This window comes from Engystomops pustulosus, chromosome 3, assembly GCF_040894005.1.
Source record: "Engystomops pustulosus chromosome 3, aEngPut4.maternal, whole genome shotgun sequence".
NCBI classification, from domain to species: domain Eukaryota; kingdom Metazoa; phylum Chordata; class Amphibia; order Anura; family Leptodactylidae; genus Engystomops; species Engystomops pustulosus.
In genome coordinates, this window is record NC_092413.1 from 115,686,030 (window position 1) to 115,703,622 (window position 17,593).

General features: G+C 39.8%; 1 protein-coding gene across 2 annotated transcripts in view; it reads left to right on the forward strand.

The window, feature by feature from the left end:
* Positions 1-17,593, forward strand: part of ASCC3 (activating signal cointegrator 1 complex subunit 3) — a 498,380-nt gene that overhangs the window by 12,352 nt on the left and 468,435 nt on the right. For both annotated transcript variants that reach the window (XM_072141894.1, XM_072141895.1), the window contains exons 2-4: positions 962-1,111; positions 3,013-3,160; positions 3,511-4,085. In XM_072141894.1, coding sequence (XP_071997995.1) covers positions 1,022-1,111; positions 3,013-3,160; positions 3,511-4,085 — 813 coding nt within the window. In that variant the 5' untranslated portion in view covers positions 962-1,021. The remainder of the gene's footprint in view (positions 1-961; positions 1,112-3,012; positions 3,161-3,510; positions 4,086-17,593) is intronic.

Below are 17,593 nucleotides of genomic sequence, written 5' to 3' on the forward strand. Positions count from 1 at the left end.
GCTAAAAAAAGGGTGTCAGTCAATAGGGCTCTATAGGAACCTGTCACTATCTGTATTAGTGAAAATCTGGTGACAGATTCTCTATAAGCTGTGACCAATCTGGGAAACTAAATCGGTGCAGGTCCACTATTCTTTACAGGATCATGTAAATTATGGCTTAACAAAGATTAAGCACTCAGGATTGTTTATAAGGGTTGACCAGGAGTGTATATATATTTTATGGGCAATGCGAATCAATCAACTTTCTGTCACTATGCAATTTGTGGGGATACACAGGTTATTGCAATTTGCTTTTGTGTATCTAAATTGACTGTAAAGCATGATGAACCAAGGACACTTACTCCAACACTTAGACCCAGGCACTGTGACTATAAATAAAATTACGCTAATACCCTTGAAAGGCTATGGGCGTGTTACAGAGGCCCACTGGGCTCTGGCTTCACAAACTGTTACACTGCAGCAGCTTATCTCAGTCTCACCTTCCTCCTTGAACTGCCTTTAATCTCTGCATTGGTGAGCGGGAAAGTGCTCTTTTAGAATGTAATGGCCTGTGAATTTTTAAAAGTTAAGCTAAAAAAAAGGAGGAAGTGCATAAGAAATTTGAACGATCACCACAGGCATAGTGCCTTGATCCATGAGTAAGTGTCCTTGGTTTATCATGCTTGATTTTGATGGTAATGATTACCTTTATTAATCCTGTAGTTTTAATACTCCTGCCTACTTCATGTTTGTACATAACTTGCTTTGTTTGTTTTGAATTTTGTGTAGAAGGTGTTAATAAAGATAAACTGTAAGATATATGTACCACAGAATGAAGCCATTGAAAGGTACAGCTTGTAAAAACAAGCTTGTTGGAGAAAAATACAAAAAAAATTTGATAACATGAGTTTTATGCTTGTTTTTTTTTATCTGTTTTTTTCCCCTAACTTATTAACAAACATTTTCCTCTGTTTCATTTTAGGTCTTAGAACTTGGAGCTAAATCTTATTTTTCATCCTATGGATCACTGAATAAGAAAGAGATGGTTTTACCTCGTCTCACAGGAGCACTGCGTTCCTTTTCAAATGTCACTAGACAAGATGATTACAGGGGAGACTCGAAAGACTTGATGGTAAAATGTTTTATCAAGGACGCAAAATGCTAAACATTCACAGTGACTCATGATAGTCCAATTCTTTATATATTGTGGTAAATTGCGGTTAAAAGTGTTGAGCCAGCATTCTCACAAAGTGCAGTTTGTAGATGTAAAAATACTGATACACCCCCAATGTTTTTGATCCAGTTGCTGTTCCTAGCAGAATTTGTAGAATGATCCTTCACAGCTCGCAATGAAGCTCCAAAAGAGGAGGAGTATTTATTACTATGCAGTTTGTCTAAAAATATGGGGATTAAGGACCGAATTTCTGCAGCATGTCCATTTCAAATTTGCATGGTCCAGAGATCCCTTCAAGTTTTGCATTTGGGTCTGGTCACATGCATTTGAATTGTGTTTAAAAAAGAGAGGATCTGGGTTTGCCGCAGCTGAATTTTTATTTATTTTTTGTGATTGGGGCATACTTAATACCCAATTTATTATTTTTTTTTGCATCTTCTGGTCCATGTTGAGTGTGGTACAAACCATTTGGGGATATTTATCACTGTTTGTACACCAGTTTTCAAGTGTAGAAGCTGTGAATTAATCATAAATTCTGTGTGGGTGGGGGGCGTTGTACAATCTAAGCAACTCAGTTAGTTACAGCTGGATCCTGCCAGGAGGCTTAACCCTGCTTGAAGAGGAGCCGGTAGCCTTGGGCACATGCTCGACCCCTGGGCTGCCACAGGATGGATCGGATTCCACAGTAAGCTTACCAGAACGATCCGATCCACCGGGTACTTACTTACACTAATGCTTGACCACATCGTGTAAGGGGTTAAACATCAGGGATTGGAGTTTTTCGATCCTGGGTGTTCGGGTCTGGGCTGTGATGACATAATATGTATGAAGCCTTGAAAATTAGTATAATTGTTTGTATAACGAAAAGTTGTGCAATTTTCCAATCCATTTGTGTATCAATTCCTCAGTTTTCTAGATATTTGCTTGCTGTCATTCTATTAAATCCCTCTTTGTTAACTTGTTGTCCGAATGAGTCCTAGGGGCTTATATTGGTGACAATATAAAGCTGCTCAGCCCCTCCTACTTTGTGCAGATCAGACTGCATATTGTATGCAACAGGTTCCATTTAAAGGGGCTCGCCCATGAAAGCATGTTCTCATATTTGTATCCCCTAGTGATGTTTACACAATAAAGATAATTTTTAACCCCTTACTTTGCAATTTTAGTCAGTTTTATTGTTGTTTTTGGTACTGAAGATCAGTGTAAAATTCAGCGGTAGTGCTGATTGCTCTGTGCTATGAGATTCTGTGTTATACACTTTTATTTACCTTCTGAACATTCTACTAGTATCTGACACATAGAAAAAGAGTCATGAGATGGATATAAGACACAATGACACACTCAAATCTGCTGACTCACCGAATCAATTAGACACAAAATAAGCACTGCTATGTCACTCACCACCCTCGGATACAGAGCTTATCTTGTTTGTGTGCTTCTGATGGCTCCTCTCCACGCTGTGCTTATGAACTATAAAATGCGTATGTCTGCAGTGTGCTGCCTGCCTTCTACCCCTCCCCCCTCCAATGCAAGAGAAGCTTAAGGTATCTGACCACCATAGTCAGAAGATTTACAGTCTGAACTGGGGATGTGTTATTTTTTTTATCCTCTGTAAATGTAAGAATCTTGTGGGAATACCCCTTTTAACTAAACCATATTTTCTCTAAAGAGTCCTTGGTCCTTTAAGTTATTTTTTGACTACGGTATTTATTTTGGACTTGAATTTAAAAGAAGAAAATATCTTTGTCTTTGCTAACAAGCACTAATCACTTTTTGGAGGATCACTTCTGCCTTCAATAATTTCAACATTTAGATCTGTAGTTTCAGGTATATTTGACCATACTGCATTAATTTTCCAGAACAAAAGATCAAAGTTGCGTGAACAAGTTTTGGAGTCTGACCTTACTTGGAAGAAAATAACTCAATTTGTCACTGGCATTGTGGACAAGGAGCATGAAGCAATAAACGAGGGCCTAAAAGAAATATTACAGGCTGCAAAACAGATCGGTAAATTACTTTTTGTTAAAGACGAATTCTTTGAAATTCATGATGTGCTGTGAATTCTACTTGGTAATTTTTCACCTGGCTAGTCAGAGTAAAGGAGAGCCTCACTTGATTGTTCTGCCGCAAGTGAATTTTCAATCTACTGATCTTTGGTTCAATAATTCAGACTTAAATATTTACATAAGGGTGACTGTGGGGGTTGTAATTCTCCCAGGTTGTCATTTTTATTGTAGTGCTTATGATTTGGAGTGAAAGGTTTAAGCTATTACAGGGGAGATAGCACACATTTATTTAGAGGCAGTTTAAATCAAACACATGCGTTATGCCAAACCCATTGCTTTGTTTTCTTACAGTTGGAACAGACTATGGACAAGAAGCAATTGAAAGTGGAGCCGTCTTCCTTTTTAGGACTTTCTATGATAAGGACTGTGTCAATCAAGAAGCAACCAAAGCTATCAAACAGATGTTTGGCCCCTTTTCATCAACGTGCGCCACAGAGGCTTGTGATGCCACCAATAAAATTGTGTCATTTTTGACCGATAAAGAGCTTAAGAAACTTTCACTGATGTTTCAGGAAGACCCTGTTGAAGAAACGGTGCCGTTTGGGAGAAATGTAAAATTCTCTCTAGAAATGTATGAACTAGAAGAGACTGAAAATATACCATTAAGTGGCGAATTTGAGACCAATGAAAACATCAGCTTAGACTTATTTAAAATTCAAAATGGCCTCAAAGCCTGTACTGTAGACCCCTCTAGATCCAAACAAAATGTCGGCAGCGGTGAAGATGATGGCTCTTTGTTATATGATGCAGTTGAAAAATACGTGAGGTTGCAAAATTCGATTGGAGGTCCCACAGTCGAAGATTTGTGCAGCACTATATTTGAGATGCTGGCCTCTTCAAAGAGCAATGATGAGCTTCAAAATGAGGTTTGTGTATCTCTGTTTTACATTAATATATTTTTACACCTCAAGATTTCTTGGTCTTGTCCCAGTACCTATTCTGCATAAAAAATTACTCCCAATGAATTCTTTACAATGGTTCTCATGGAATTATTTTGATGGTCTTAAAACTAGGATTTAGTTTTTTACTAATAGTCTTTCATGTTTCTTTTTTTCATTCACCTCTTTAAAAAGTGGATTTTATTTAAGTTATATATATATATAGACATACGGTACATCCCATTATCTAGTCTGTCATTAAAAACTTTTGTCTGACTGAAGATATTATAGTCTTATACTTGTTATCCATGGCCTCATTCCTTCTAAAATTAACTTGAAGTGAAAAAAACTTGAATCAAAAAAGTTTTGGATCATCCTGTAAATTTAAAGAGCTGCTCTGACTATATGGACTGCTGTAAATTAGAATCTAAATTTACAATCAATTTCTTTTTATGTGGTCAATTAGCAAGATAATCTCATCCCAAGTAACTAAAACAATTGTTTCAATTCTACTGTGACTTTGAGCAAGATGTCTGTGTTTGTTCCTCTGACTGGGTTCCTCCACCCATGTCCTTGCACTTATTGAAAACCTGATCTGTCAATCAGTTTCTGACTTTCTTATCTGAACATAGATCTGAGTAGTCAATTTAGCTGGTAGAGACATCAGGGATGCCAATTCCTATAAAATATTTATGTATGAAAAACAGTGAGCAGACTATTAATGTTCAATTAAAATTCACTGATGTACAATGCAACAAAGTTATTAAGTGGCACATGCATAACGATAAATTTGGGGTAGCTTTGGCTGTCCATGCCCCAAAAATTGAGCTCCACTAATTTCACCACCTTTATCAACTCCAACTGGGGTAATCTTTTAATAGTTGCCATTCAACCAATTGTACCACACAATGCGGGATATTTATCAAAGGAGTCCAAGAGCAAAACTGTTCTAGTTGCTTATGGCAAATAGGAGCTCAGCTTTCAGATGAAAGATGAGCTCTGATTAATGTCACATTAATGTGGTGTATATGGACTTTAATAATATAGGTCTTTTAAAAGCTCATTGACAACTGCAGAAACTGTAGAAAGTGATTTGGGAACGTTTCCTGCATATCTTGAAAATGGTTAATTATTTAGTAAATAAAATAAAAACACATTTATAAACTGTTAATATGAAACAGACCTATCAGAAATGTTAGAGAGTAGAATACATATTTTGAAGTTTGCTAATTCTTTGTATTTTTATAAGAAAGCAATTCAAAGCAAAACAATTCAAAGCATTATAGCCAAAATTTGCCTATAAAATAAAATATCTTGGGGCAGATTTATTTATCTTTTTAGGGTCAACAAAAAGATGTATCTGTCTCTAGAGGTCACGCCCTTGTTGTTATAGTTGTTGGAAAAGTGTAGAAAATCCATAATGAACGCATTTCAGGACATTTTAGCGCAAATTTTGACAGAATTGTGTTGCAGACAGTTTGTGATATATCTACCCGAAAAAAATATTCTATCACCTTTAAAATAAGTAATGTATAAATTGTTGATGTCAGTGTTTCTTTAGCTTACAGTTATGCCTCTTGGAGTGTGTAACTCATATTGGAGCGAGTTATGATATATTTATAACACAAGTGAAATGCAAATGTTTTTGTTAAGCCTTTGCCAAAACTCATTTTAAAAAGCTATCCTAGAAACTGTCAAGTTTTAGGAAACATTAGACTTGGCAAATCACATCAATAAATTCTTAGTCACAAGTATAACTTTTTGACCTGGTAAGTTTTAATTTATGACACACTGCATGAGATTGTTCATTAAGTGAGTTGTAATTTCAGTGTATGTGTAACATGCTCACTGGCAGCACTAAGACCGTTGTTTGCTGCCAGAGAATGCACACATTTTTTGCAGGTAGACTTTACAGCCCTGGTCGGTACCCTGCTGACAGTCTGAGTCCAATGTACGTTTTTATAACTGATGTAACATAAGTGATGGAAGTGATCATTAATGCAGGAGGTGGATAGTGGTGAGTACAGCCAAGAAGTTCTCATTGCTGCCGTGTCCTCTTCTGCCGCTCCGCTCTGTGTCCGACATGTACAACCAGTGTCAGAAGCCAGAACAGGCCCAGGAGAGGTTCCAGGAGTGGCAAGTACTTGTCTGCTCCCAAGTCCTTTCCTGCTCCTAGCACAGTTCTGCTGTGGGTGCTGATGCCGCCACATACAACCAGCACCAGACACCGAGGAGAGCAAGTTGTTCACCACTGGCCTATATCCGTAGATCAGGAGTAGAACATACATTTAAAGGAAATTTTTATCATTTCATATGTTTGTGGAGCTGGTCCATTTTATCTTGACTATACAGGCCTGCAGCCAGTGGTAGGAAAGTCAACAAAGAGAACACAAAGAGAACAAAGAAAACCACAAAATGCACAAAGTACTCTTTAAACCCTGAGCCTTGTCATATTTCCAGGCAAAAAAATTAGGCCTACATTTATGGCATTTATTCTGGAAACCTAGCATATTAAGTAAAGACTTTGCTTTTCATAGTAGCACAAGCTGGATATGACATTAGAAACAAAAACATGTTCATCTAAAAATGTTGCTTTTTCTGTAACCTCATATACCAAAAAAGAGAGCGTTGTACAGGGCTCTTATGCTCCACTCAGCGCCTCTAATGGTTCAGCCAGCATGAGTGCCATACACCTAAGAAACATACATTTATCACTGGACACCCTGCGATAGGGAACCGTGCTAGTAACCTCCATGAGTACGAATGTCCTAAAATTATTTCCCACAGTGAGCCCATCCATGGCAGTGTTATATGAGATTGGACTGTACCCGTTTCCAGTAGCAACCCACTATAAAAACCACAACAAGTTATGCCCCCATAGCCAATTTTAAAACTGCTGAAGATTGTGAAAAATGGAATTGTGACCAACCGTCTTGACACCTCACTTGCAAGTCTGACAATAAAGATTCCAGTTTATTCCGTGTATAAACCGTGTCTGAGTTGGTCATTACAGACTTGCATCACCCCAAGAGGTTTGTATGGGCTCAGGGAAGCTCCAGCGAGCCCTTGAACCATAACACCAAGTCCCCCTCTGGGCACTACAAAACCCACCACACCAACATTAAGGAGACATATGGTAAATGTTAGGAAGTAACCGCTTTGTATGCCAAGACTAACGGATGAACATTCTATTTAGAATTCTGAAAACTGTTTCCTAGCACAGTGACGGCGAACCTTTTATTTACGGAGTACCCAAACTACAACCCAAACCCCACTTATTTTTAGTGAAGTGCCAACACAGGATTTTAAGCAGTAAATGCTCCTGGTTCAGCTTTCATCGTAGCGGTCTTGAAGACGCCAAAAAAGTTGAAGCAAAAGAGCAAATTTGGACTCTTATTGTATCTTCTCTTCAGTGTTCTTCTGTACAGGAAGAAACATGGGTTCAGCTGAAGAACCACCAAATATAAATAGGCCCTTCTCACTTTTCCTTCAGTCCCAAGCAGCCATGGAATTGTCTCTTTAGAATTGCACTGAAAGCAGCATTTAAAAAAAAAACTTTAAAAAAACTTTTGATATGTTGTAGGGCAGGTAATTTTAAGCCCTTTTGCAATTGGATTAGTTACCTGAATCTTGCTCCTTCCTCTTGTATTCTGCAGACTTCCCCTAGATGTCCGTGATCTCTCATATAGCTGTTGCTATGCACATTGCGCCGTCTTCACTGAAGAGCTGAGACTACTGAGCTAGAGACACGCCCCCATCCTCCTCCCTGCAATCAGCAGATTGCTTCGCGGCTCAGTGCTCCAGCAGTCATGTGCAGGTAGAAGCCCTCACTAATGTAGTAGCAAAACAACTACATTCTCATCTCTCCCTCAGCTTTCCCTACACTTGCATATAAGCAAATAATCCACACAGACACAAGATCATCGATCACAACCCCCCTATCCCCATCACCTCACACTCCACAGCAGGAAATGGCAGGAGAGACTCTGCCAAGTCTTCAAGCTGCCCCCTCATGTGCTGTGCTGAAGTTTTCCTTGGATAGGTAGATAGGTATGATATACACAGATAGGTAGGTAGATAGGAGATAGAGCATAGATAGGAAGAAAGATAGGATATAGATAAATATGAGGTAGATAGATATGGTGTCATTGGTCAGCAGCAGGTGCTTGTGATGAGGTGACAGGAGGCAGGTCCCGTTCCCCCTTTTTGCTGATTGTAGTTTTTTTGAGAGGTGGAAACCGTGGTTGCTATGGGCCAAAAAAGGTACTAAATGAGGACCTCAAGGCAAAATACTTTGAGGAATGATTCTCAGAAACACCTTGAGCAGAATTATGGTTTTTTATTTATTTATTTTTTTGCTCAGAATGACGGTTACATTCTAAGTTCCTAGGAGTGCAGGACAAGTCTTGGTGAATACGACCCTGGCGTATATCAGCCATAATAAACTATTGGTGTGAAGTGCAACTTAGGCTATATTCAGCACACGCTTCTCATCCCGGCCCCTCTTCGTAGAGAAACTTGGTGAACGGCGCCGTGTTCCGGGGCAAGATAGGACATGTCCTATCTTTCTCCCGGGTATGGAACATTACAGTGCCGTACTGCTCCATACAACGCTATGCACCCATTGGGTGCTTATGGGGGGAACGTAGATCTGACGTATGTATGTCCCCAACAGCTGTCTGAATGCAGTCTTATGACGAAATAACAATGTCAAAATTACTTGGATTAGACATAGAAGTCTGTTATTACCGCAAACAGTGACATGTCAGTGATGTGTCAGATGTGAACACATCTGGACAGTTTCCTTTTACTTTGTGATTGTTTTATATGATAAACTAAAGTATTGTAGCAACATGACATAGTCTTGGTCATGACGAAAAATAGATCCTTTGGAAGGGGGAACTCCCCAGTCTGACTCCCCAGTCAGACTCTGAGTCCTAACTATTTACTGGATTTGGCTTTGCCCCAGCCATCTCTTGAGAGGAGCGTGAAGGAGATTGAGTTTAAGTAATAATAATATAATTCTTTATATAGTGCTTACAGCTCTGCTGCACACGGTTTGCTAAATCAGTGCCTGTCCCCATGGGGCTTACATTCCAATCAACCTACCAGTATATTTTTGTAGTGTGACAGGAAACCCGAGGACCTGGAGAAAACATACAGACTCTTTGCAAATGTTGACCTGGATGGGTAGGAGTAAGCTTAATCTGAAGCTGATGCACCCCTCTGCTTGTTTCCAGGAGCCAGCAATGGATCTGGCAAAGCCACGGTGTCCTGTTCTGGGATCAATGACATTGGGGTAGGCAGTAGGAGACTCCAGTGGTGGTGTACTTTGAAGCTGCAGGCATGAGTTCCTGAGGTAGCCTCAGGTGGGAAGAGGTAGATTCTGATCTGGAGATGCAGGCCCTAGGTTCCTTTCAGTGCTCCAGGCTGGGGCTTCACCTTGGTAGTCTGCCTCATTGGAGTGGAAGCCCTCCTGTATCTCCCAGAGCTGAGACTCTGCAGGGGAAATCTGCTGCCAGGATCGGTGGCTCCCCTGGAACTGTCAATGGGCCTGGGGAGCAGTTTCTCCTCCAGGGGAAGCTCTGGCGGTCGTGGAAGGCACCTCTGCTGGCCGTGGCCTGAGATCGAGTCCCGGCTTCTGGAGGTTCGGTAGGCCGCAAGTGCCAAATACCCCAACTGTCTGGGGCACAGTATCACCCTTCATAGGGTAAGCAAAAATGGCTTTGGATTTAATGGTCGGAGACAGAGCTGCAGGAAAATGCGTCCGTCTTGGTCTACAGCTTGGACACGCCCCCACTATACTATATGTAGTTTTTATATATTGTGCATTTATTATTTTGAATAACATACATCCTGTTGACACCCATCTTTATCTGTGTAAAATCTGTGAATTTCTATGTAATGAAAAAGAATTATTATTCTGGGTGGTCAGATGTACATTTAAATTGATCTTGAATTAATCGAAAACTAGAAATTGCTATGAAGTAGAATTCATATTGCAGTAAAACTGCATTTCCTTCATTCTGGATGCATCTCATTAACAATAATAGATAAACAGCAGTTTTACTTGTATATAAAATGCTGCCGAATAGAGCCCCTGAGGTCTAAAAAGCAGTCAGAATCTATTAAGATAACAGCACACAGAAGAGCAACTTGTGTGCATCACGTAAAAGCCGCTGAAGCTCTAAATGCTACTGTAATGGATGTTTTACAGTATCTGTAGCCGCTTTTATTGGACACACTGTAATTGGGAAACCAGTGCACCCAGTTTTATGACATCGAGACTATGTATATACAAAGGATATAAGCTGTTTTACATAGAGACGCATCTTTAGTGTCTTAACTCACCAGGGCAAAAGCATGCCAGCCAGCTTTCTTTATTTCTACAGCATAAAATAACTGGAACTGATAGCTTAGATGGGTTTTTATTGGCTTAATGCTTAAAAAAAAACCAATCCTGCATTAAAATTGGTGGGATCTGTGTCAGGTTAGGTTAGCAACAACATTTTCTTTATAGTTTTGGTATACTTATTTTCAATTTTCTTTTTTTACTGTTTGAAAATGGGCACTAGTAAACATTGCGCTGCAGTGTCCCGTTCATTCCCTATATAAAGAAGCCAAAAACTAAATGGAAAATGTTCACCATTTAGGATAGAATAGAAATGAATAGAGCATTAAACCGCACAGTATAAACTATATCTAATTAAGAGGTATTAAGAAAAGATGGAATCGAAGCAAATGACTGCTCAGAACCCTGAAAGTAATGAAACAATACTATAAAACGTGTAAGTGAAATGTAGCTTATAATTGAATGTAATTGCTTATGTGTTCCCTTTCCTTTCTGATGTGTCAGAAAACAAAGCCTTTTTAATTTAGGCACTTGTTTCATTGATCCCCAGAGACACAACATAAATCATTCAGCTTTTGAAGCCTCTTCAACAAACATTGGATTTTAGAGTTTTTTACATTTCACTTTAGTATATATTACACAGGAGAACAAAAAAAATTACCAGCTAAATGCACTACTGATGTAGCTATGCATTCCAATATATCCGCTAAGATCTCTTGGACACAGTGAAATACTTAAGTGGAAGCGGAAGTCAAGCATTACGAGGAAATTGATATTTCTTGCCAGAAAAAAAAGTGACGTGGGTCATTTTCTAGCCTCCCTTACGTGCTTGACTGTGGGTTTAAATGAAAATGGTGCCAACCACTCTATAAAACTCTCAGCAAGCTGACTGTGTGTGTGTGTGTGTATGTATATGTGTGTATATGTATATGTGTGTGTGTATGTATATGTGTGTGTGTGTATGTATGTATATATATATATATATATATATATATATATATATATATATATATTTCTAAAAGTTACATAAAGGCGGTTCATTTGACTTTCAGATGGACCTCTCTGCCTGCTATGACCTCTAGTGAAGCTCTTTTCTTTAGTCCCAGGCTGCAATGATCAGCTTTACTGTACTGTACTGACATTAGAAACGCATGTTCATACTTATAACAGTTGATGTATAATGCACGTTTCACAATGACAGTCTGCTGTAAACTACAGAGCAATATGTGTTAGGGAGAACGGGCTTCCAAAAATGTATTCACACATTGTAAAATGAGTGCTAAATGTGCTGGTCTTAGACTTGAAGCGTACTCGGGGAAACCTCATGGTGCCCCAAATCCCGCAGAATATGCAGTGGAGCAGATGTTTGTATTACTAGCCTTCAAGATTGGTGCAGCCTCAGTGTGTTACAAAAGTATTTATTGGGAGGAAGTTGTCATTACAATTTGTCTTTGACTTGGTTGTCTATGTTCAATTCCAATTTTGTTTTATCTGAATTTGTCAAGCGAGTCTATGTATGTTGTTTTTGTTGCAAAATATATATTTTTTTTTTTAGTGCACAGTCCCTCTAAGGTGCAGTTGGTCTTAATAAATTTGGAACTGTTTTTATGACCTATTTCTATGCCAGGCAGTGACTGGAGTCATTTTGCGGCAAAACATGCACCTAAATAAAAATTTGTGCCAAATCACAAATCATTAATTCAGTATTGTAAAAACTAGTCTGTGCAAATAAGGAATTTGGCGCAGACAATCTGAGGACTTTGCACTGTCCTATGTTCATCTGGTGCAATGGGAAGTTGTAAAACAGCATTTATACCAAAACTGTGCCAAAACAATGCCAAACATAGACACAGAACCCAATGATAAATTCCCCCCAATGTGTATAGTATTCAAAACCAATACTATAGTATGCAAACATATTTAAAAGGAATTATGGCCTGGAATGTGGCATTTTAACACCTGTTAATGTGCTTTGTTTTATACCATTCCATTGTGGTTTTTTTCCTTATCATAAGGATACTTGTTCTTCTTGAAGACAAACCTACAGCCTCTCATAGGTTTTTACTCTAGAATGGCTCCTTTCATCTTCCCACCAATTTTGGTCAGCTTCCAAGTGGTGGGAGCATTCTTCCAACACCATGCCTCATGGTGTGGGAGTTGTGATGTGTGAGCTTTCCTCAATGCGTAACTTTTGCTATTCAGGCAAAAAAAATATAGTCTCATGCAACCAGAGCACCCACTTGCATATGCTAGCTATGTCTACTACATAGTTGGGGGGGGGGGTTGTTTGTTTTTTTAGGAATGTGCAAATGGGACAACTTATGGCTTGCTTTGTTAAATGGCTTACTTCATGTTAGTTGTCCATATAAGCCAGGTTTGTGAAGTACAAGTTTCCTTTGGACAGATTCTCCCACCCATTGACCCCGGGCTGTTCACATGTTCACATGAAATGTCTACCTCAGATGGCCCCCTTTTAATGAAATATTTGCTACAGATGCTCCCATTTAACAAAATGCCCACCCCAGATGCCGCCTTTAATGAAATGTCTATCTCAGATGGCCCCCTTTACTAAAATGTCCACCCCAGATGGCCCACTTTACTAAAATGTCCACCCCAGATGGTCCCCTTTTAATGAAATGTCCACAGTAGGGCCCTCTTGAAAGAAAAAAAAATCTATACTCACCTTCTGTCTTCTCCTCTTCTGGCCCATGGCTCCGTCTTCTCCTTCCTTGCGCATACACCATGACATAGCGGTGTTGCAGCCAAATGGCTTCATAGTGGCGCATGCACTATGACGTCACACCAGAAGGAGACGCGGGGCCGGGGAGAAGAAGCCGGAAGGTCAGTATAGACTTTTTTTGGGTTCCCGCCCATACTACCTATAGGAAGATCTGCTTTTCTTCCCACCTGAGCGGTGTATGTCTGCTGCTTTCCTTGTCTCGGGTGTCGGCTAAGGTGGACGGCCATGTCTTTGTTGGTTTCATTTATGGATTATGGATTGCATGTGCTTCATGAACGGTTAAAGTATTGTTTTGTTTTAAGCCTAGTCATGCAATACACTCACCTCTAAGGTGAGGTGTAGTTATACTGAGAATAAATAGTATACTTGCCATATGTACGGTACTTTTTTTTTGGTGTTCAGAGTACATAGTGAAATTATACATTTGCATGCTACAGTTTATTTATTCCTAAAAATTTGGTAAAGCATGTGTCATATTCTTTCCATTTAACCCCTTAAGGATTCGCTCATTTTTTTGCTCTCCATCGTCAAAAATCCATAACTTTTTCATTTTTCCGTGTGCAGAGCTGTGTGAGGACTTATTTTGTGCGTAACAAATTTTACTTTCCCGTGATGTTATTTATTATTCCGTGTACTGGGAAGCCAGAACAAAATTCCAAATGTGGAAAAATTTAAAAAAAAATGTGTGTGTGTCACGGTCTTGTGACTTTCACTCTTCGCTCCAAATAACACCTCTACTTTTTTAACAACTTTTTCATACTTTGGGGTACGGAGCTGTGTGATATGTTACTTTTTGCGAAATGAGCCAACGTTTTCATTACTACCATTTTGAGGACTGTGCGACATTTTGATAATTTTTTTAACATTTTTTATGTTATGTAAAAGTCACATTTCGGACATTTGGGCGCCATTTCCCATCTCGGAGGTCACCGCCGGCTGTAACCGTTTTTATATTTTTATAGATCGGGCATTTTGGGACGCAGCGATACCTAATGTGTCTATGATTTTGACTGTTTTTTTTTTTATATTTTATGTCAGTTCTAGGGAAAGGGGGGTGATTTGAACTTTTAATATTTTATTAATTTTTCACATTTTTTAAACTTTTTTTTTTTTTTTTTCCACTATTTCTTAGACCTTCTAGAGTATATTAACCCTAGATGGTCCGATCGTTCCTACCATATACTGCAATACAACTATATTGCAGTATATGGCTTTTCTGCTCACTATACATTACAATGAGCCACAGGCTCATTGTAATGAATAGGCAGAAACCATGTAGCCTCGGGTCAAACGAAGACCCGAGGCTACCATGGCAACCGATGGCCGCCCCCCGATGACTTTCGGGGGAGTGACGATCGGAGGTAATGCCATGCACTGCCATGCTTAAAGTGCCGCCAGCGACTTTGCACCGACCGTGGGTGTTAGCGATGGGTCTTTGCTGCGATATGCAGCAAAGCCCATCTCTTTATGAAGAGGGCTCAGCCCGTGAGCCCTCTTCATACACCCTTCACAGCTTGAAGGGGTTAAAAAAATACTTGATGCTTTTGTTCATTGGTTACAATAACATAATATTTATGTTCGTGGCTTTAACACGATGAGAAAGAGTTCAAATATATATAATTCAGCCAGCTCTACCTTGTTTAGATAAACTTTCCATTTGGAAATTCCTCGGATCTTGCTCTTAATGAATTGCAACATCCCCCACCGGGGCCTAGCCCTTTGAGGTGAGGCCTGGGGACAGCCGGGGCCCGCGGTACCGGAGTGGCTGGCGGTTGCGGCCTAAGCACGCTATTGTCACGGTGCTTGGTACGGGGGAACCGGAGGGCTGTCCTACAGCCTGGCAGGTCTCCAGCAGGGTGGTGTTGGCAAGAAAAGATGAGGGAGAGGCTGCTATAGCGGATCTCCCTGGGGCAACCCCTTAATGTCCCGAGTGTGAGTCTCTGGGTGATGGACAGGGTGCCGGTGATGAAGGCAGCCGTATTAGCAGGGACCAGACGGAGACAGAAGTTGAAGAAAACAACTTACAGTTCTTTATTTGAACCGGCAGGAACCGCAGCAACGTGCCTTTAACAGGTAGATGGAGTGCTGAGATGTGAGTTGGAGGGAGCCTCAGGAGATAGTTCACCAGCCTGGATGTAGAGGGCAGGCTGGGAGGCAGCTGTGTCCTGGTAGGAAGCTTCAGCTTGTCCTGTAGGGCTTCAGGTATCACCTTTAAAGGTAAGATGATACCCCTTTTCCTCACTACACTAACTCTAGTCTTATACTCCACTCTTCAGAGGCAGGGGCTAGGCTCTTCCTGCTCTGGTATGGGCTAGACAGAGATTACTCACTCACTCACTCTAAGATTCTCCTACACTGGAATCTCTCTAAATCTTCCAGAACATTCCTGGCCAGGGGGTTTTATTACCTTCCTTTGGTCAGGTGGTGGCTGCTCCTCCAATCACATCTCAGCTTACAGAGCACAGGATGTAACACAGATCATTGGATAACAGCATCTTGCATCATACAAAATACTTAACCTCTGCCTTGCCAGGCAGGATTCACCACTGCAATACCGCTATGTCCTATCAGGACCATGTAGTGTAAGGTGATTACATGCAGATGGGACGTATTCGCAAACCCTCCCTCGCCATTGCATCGGCGAGGGTGTTGCAGAATTATACCAGCTAATTCACACCTGATTACAATAGTGGTGTCTCTAAACTATGGACGAAATCCGAAAGCGTCCAACGTGCAAATATTTTAAGTTGTTCATACACTATAAATGCTTACTTAACCCTTTCACGGGCTGAGCCCTCTACATAGCCGGTAAGTCTTTGCTGCAAATCGCACCCGCACATCGCCGCCAGCTTCAAAAAGATGGAGGCGGCACTTATTGTTGGAGATCGGTTGCCATGACAGCCTCGGGTCTGTCTGGATTAACCCATTCAGTACTATGTGCTAATTGCACATTGTAATGTATTAGGATGAAAATCCCCATATACTGCCATACTGTAGTATGGCAGTATTTGATAGGATCAATCAGACAACCTAGGGTTAAAGTAACCCAGGGAGTCTAAAAAATAGTAAAAATAAAAGAAATTAAACAAAAATTCTAATAAAAAAAACCTAAAAATTCACCTCCCTTTCCCTAGAAGTGATATAAATATAAATAAACAGTAAAAATCACAAACACATTAGGTATCGCTGCATCCGAAAATGCCCGATCTATCAAAATATAATAACGCTTTTACACTGTGTTTAACCCTGTAACGGAAAATAGCACCCAAAGCCGAAAATTGCACTTTTTTGCAATTTTGAAAGAGATAAAATAATCAAAAAGTGATTAAAAGGTCATACAGTCCTAAAAATGATAGCATTGAAAACTTCATCAATAGTCGCAAAAAAAATATACTACCCGCAGCTCCGTACACCAAAGTATAAAAAGTTATAAGCGCCAGAAGATGGCAAAATAAGAAAAAAATTCTACACAAGTTTTTAACTTTTGTAAATGTATGAAAACATTATAAAACCTATACAAATTTGGTATCTCCGTGTTCGTACCGACCCAAAGAATGAAGTAGACGTATCATTTTGGGTGCACAGTGAAATCTGTAAATTCCAAGCCCACAAAAAACATTGTAAATGCAGTTTTTCACCAATTTCACTGCAATTGGAATTTTTTTTTCCCGCTTCCCAGTACTCGGCATGGAATATTCAATACCACCACTATGAAGTGCAATTTGTTACTCAGTAAACAAGCCAAAAAGTTATAAATATTTGGTTGTGGGGAGTGAAAAATGAAAAAAAAAGGGCGAGGTCCTTAAAGGGTTAAGCAACACAACATCTTCTATCACCCATCAACTTACATACTCTGCTTTACTGAACTTGCCTGTATTTTTAATATACAGTAGAAAAGGGACTAAGCTACACCTGAATATATATAAATGGATTCTAAATTCTTAACTTTTTCTTTATCAATAGATTTAATGCAGCATGCATAACCAGATTTACTGTAATATACCCCAATTTCCAGAGCATGGTCAACCAGAGATTCCCCAGATTGATGAAGCCGTTACCTTTGCACACTATACTCCTGCCCACTTCAGCTTAATCCTGACATGTGAAACACTGACCCTTGTAAATCCCCCCCAGTGAGCTGGTATTACATACACTTTCAAGCAGCATTGGTGAATGCAGTTGCACTGCATGGTTGCACTTTATCTTCATCTTAAGGTAATACTATTGGCACAGTTTCTTCCAGGTAATGGCCTCTGGAGTAATTAATAGCTTTTATTTGGAGGCACCCTATTTGTTAACTACTTTAACAATGCCAAAGTCAAGGTCACTTTACAACTTAATTAAGACTGCTTGTAATGGGAGGATTATTTATTTCTGCATGCTATAATTAATTCAGTGGGCTGT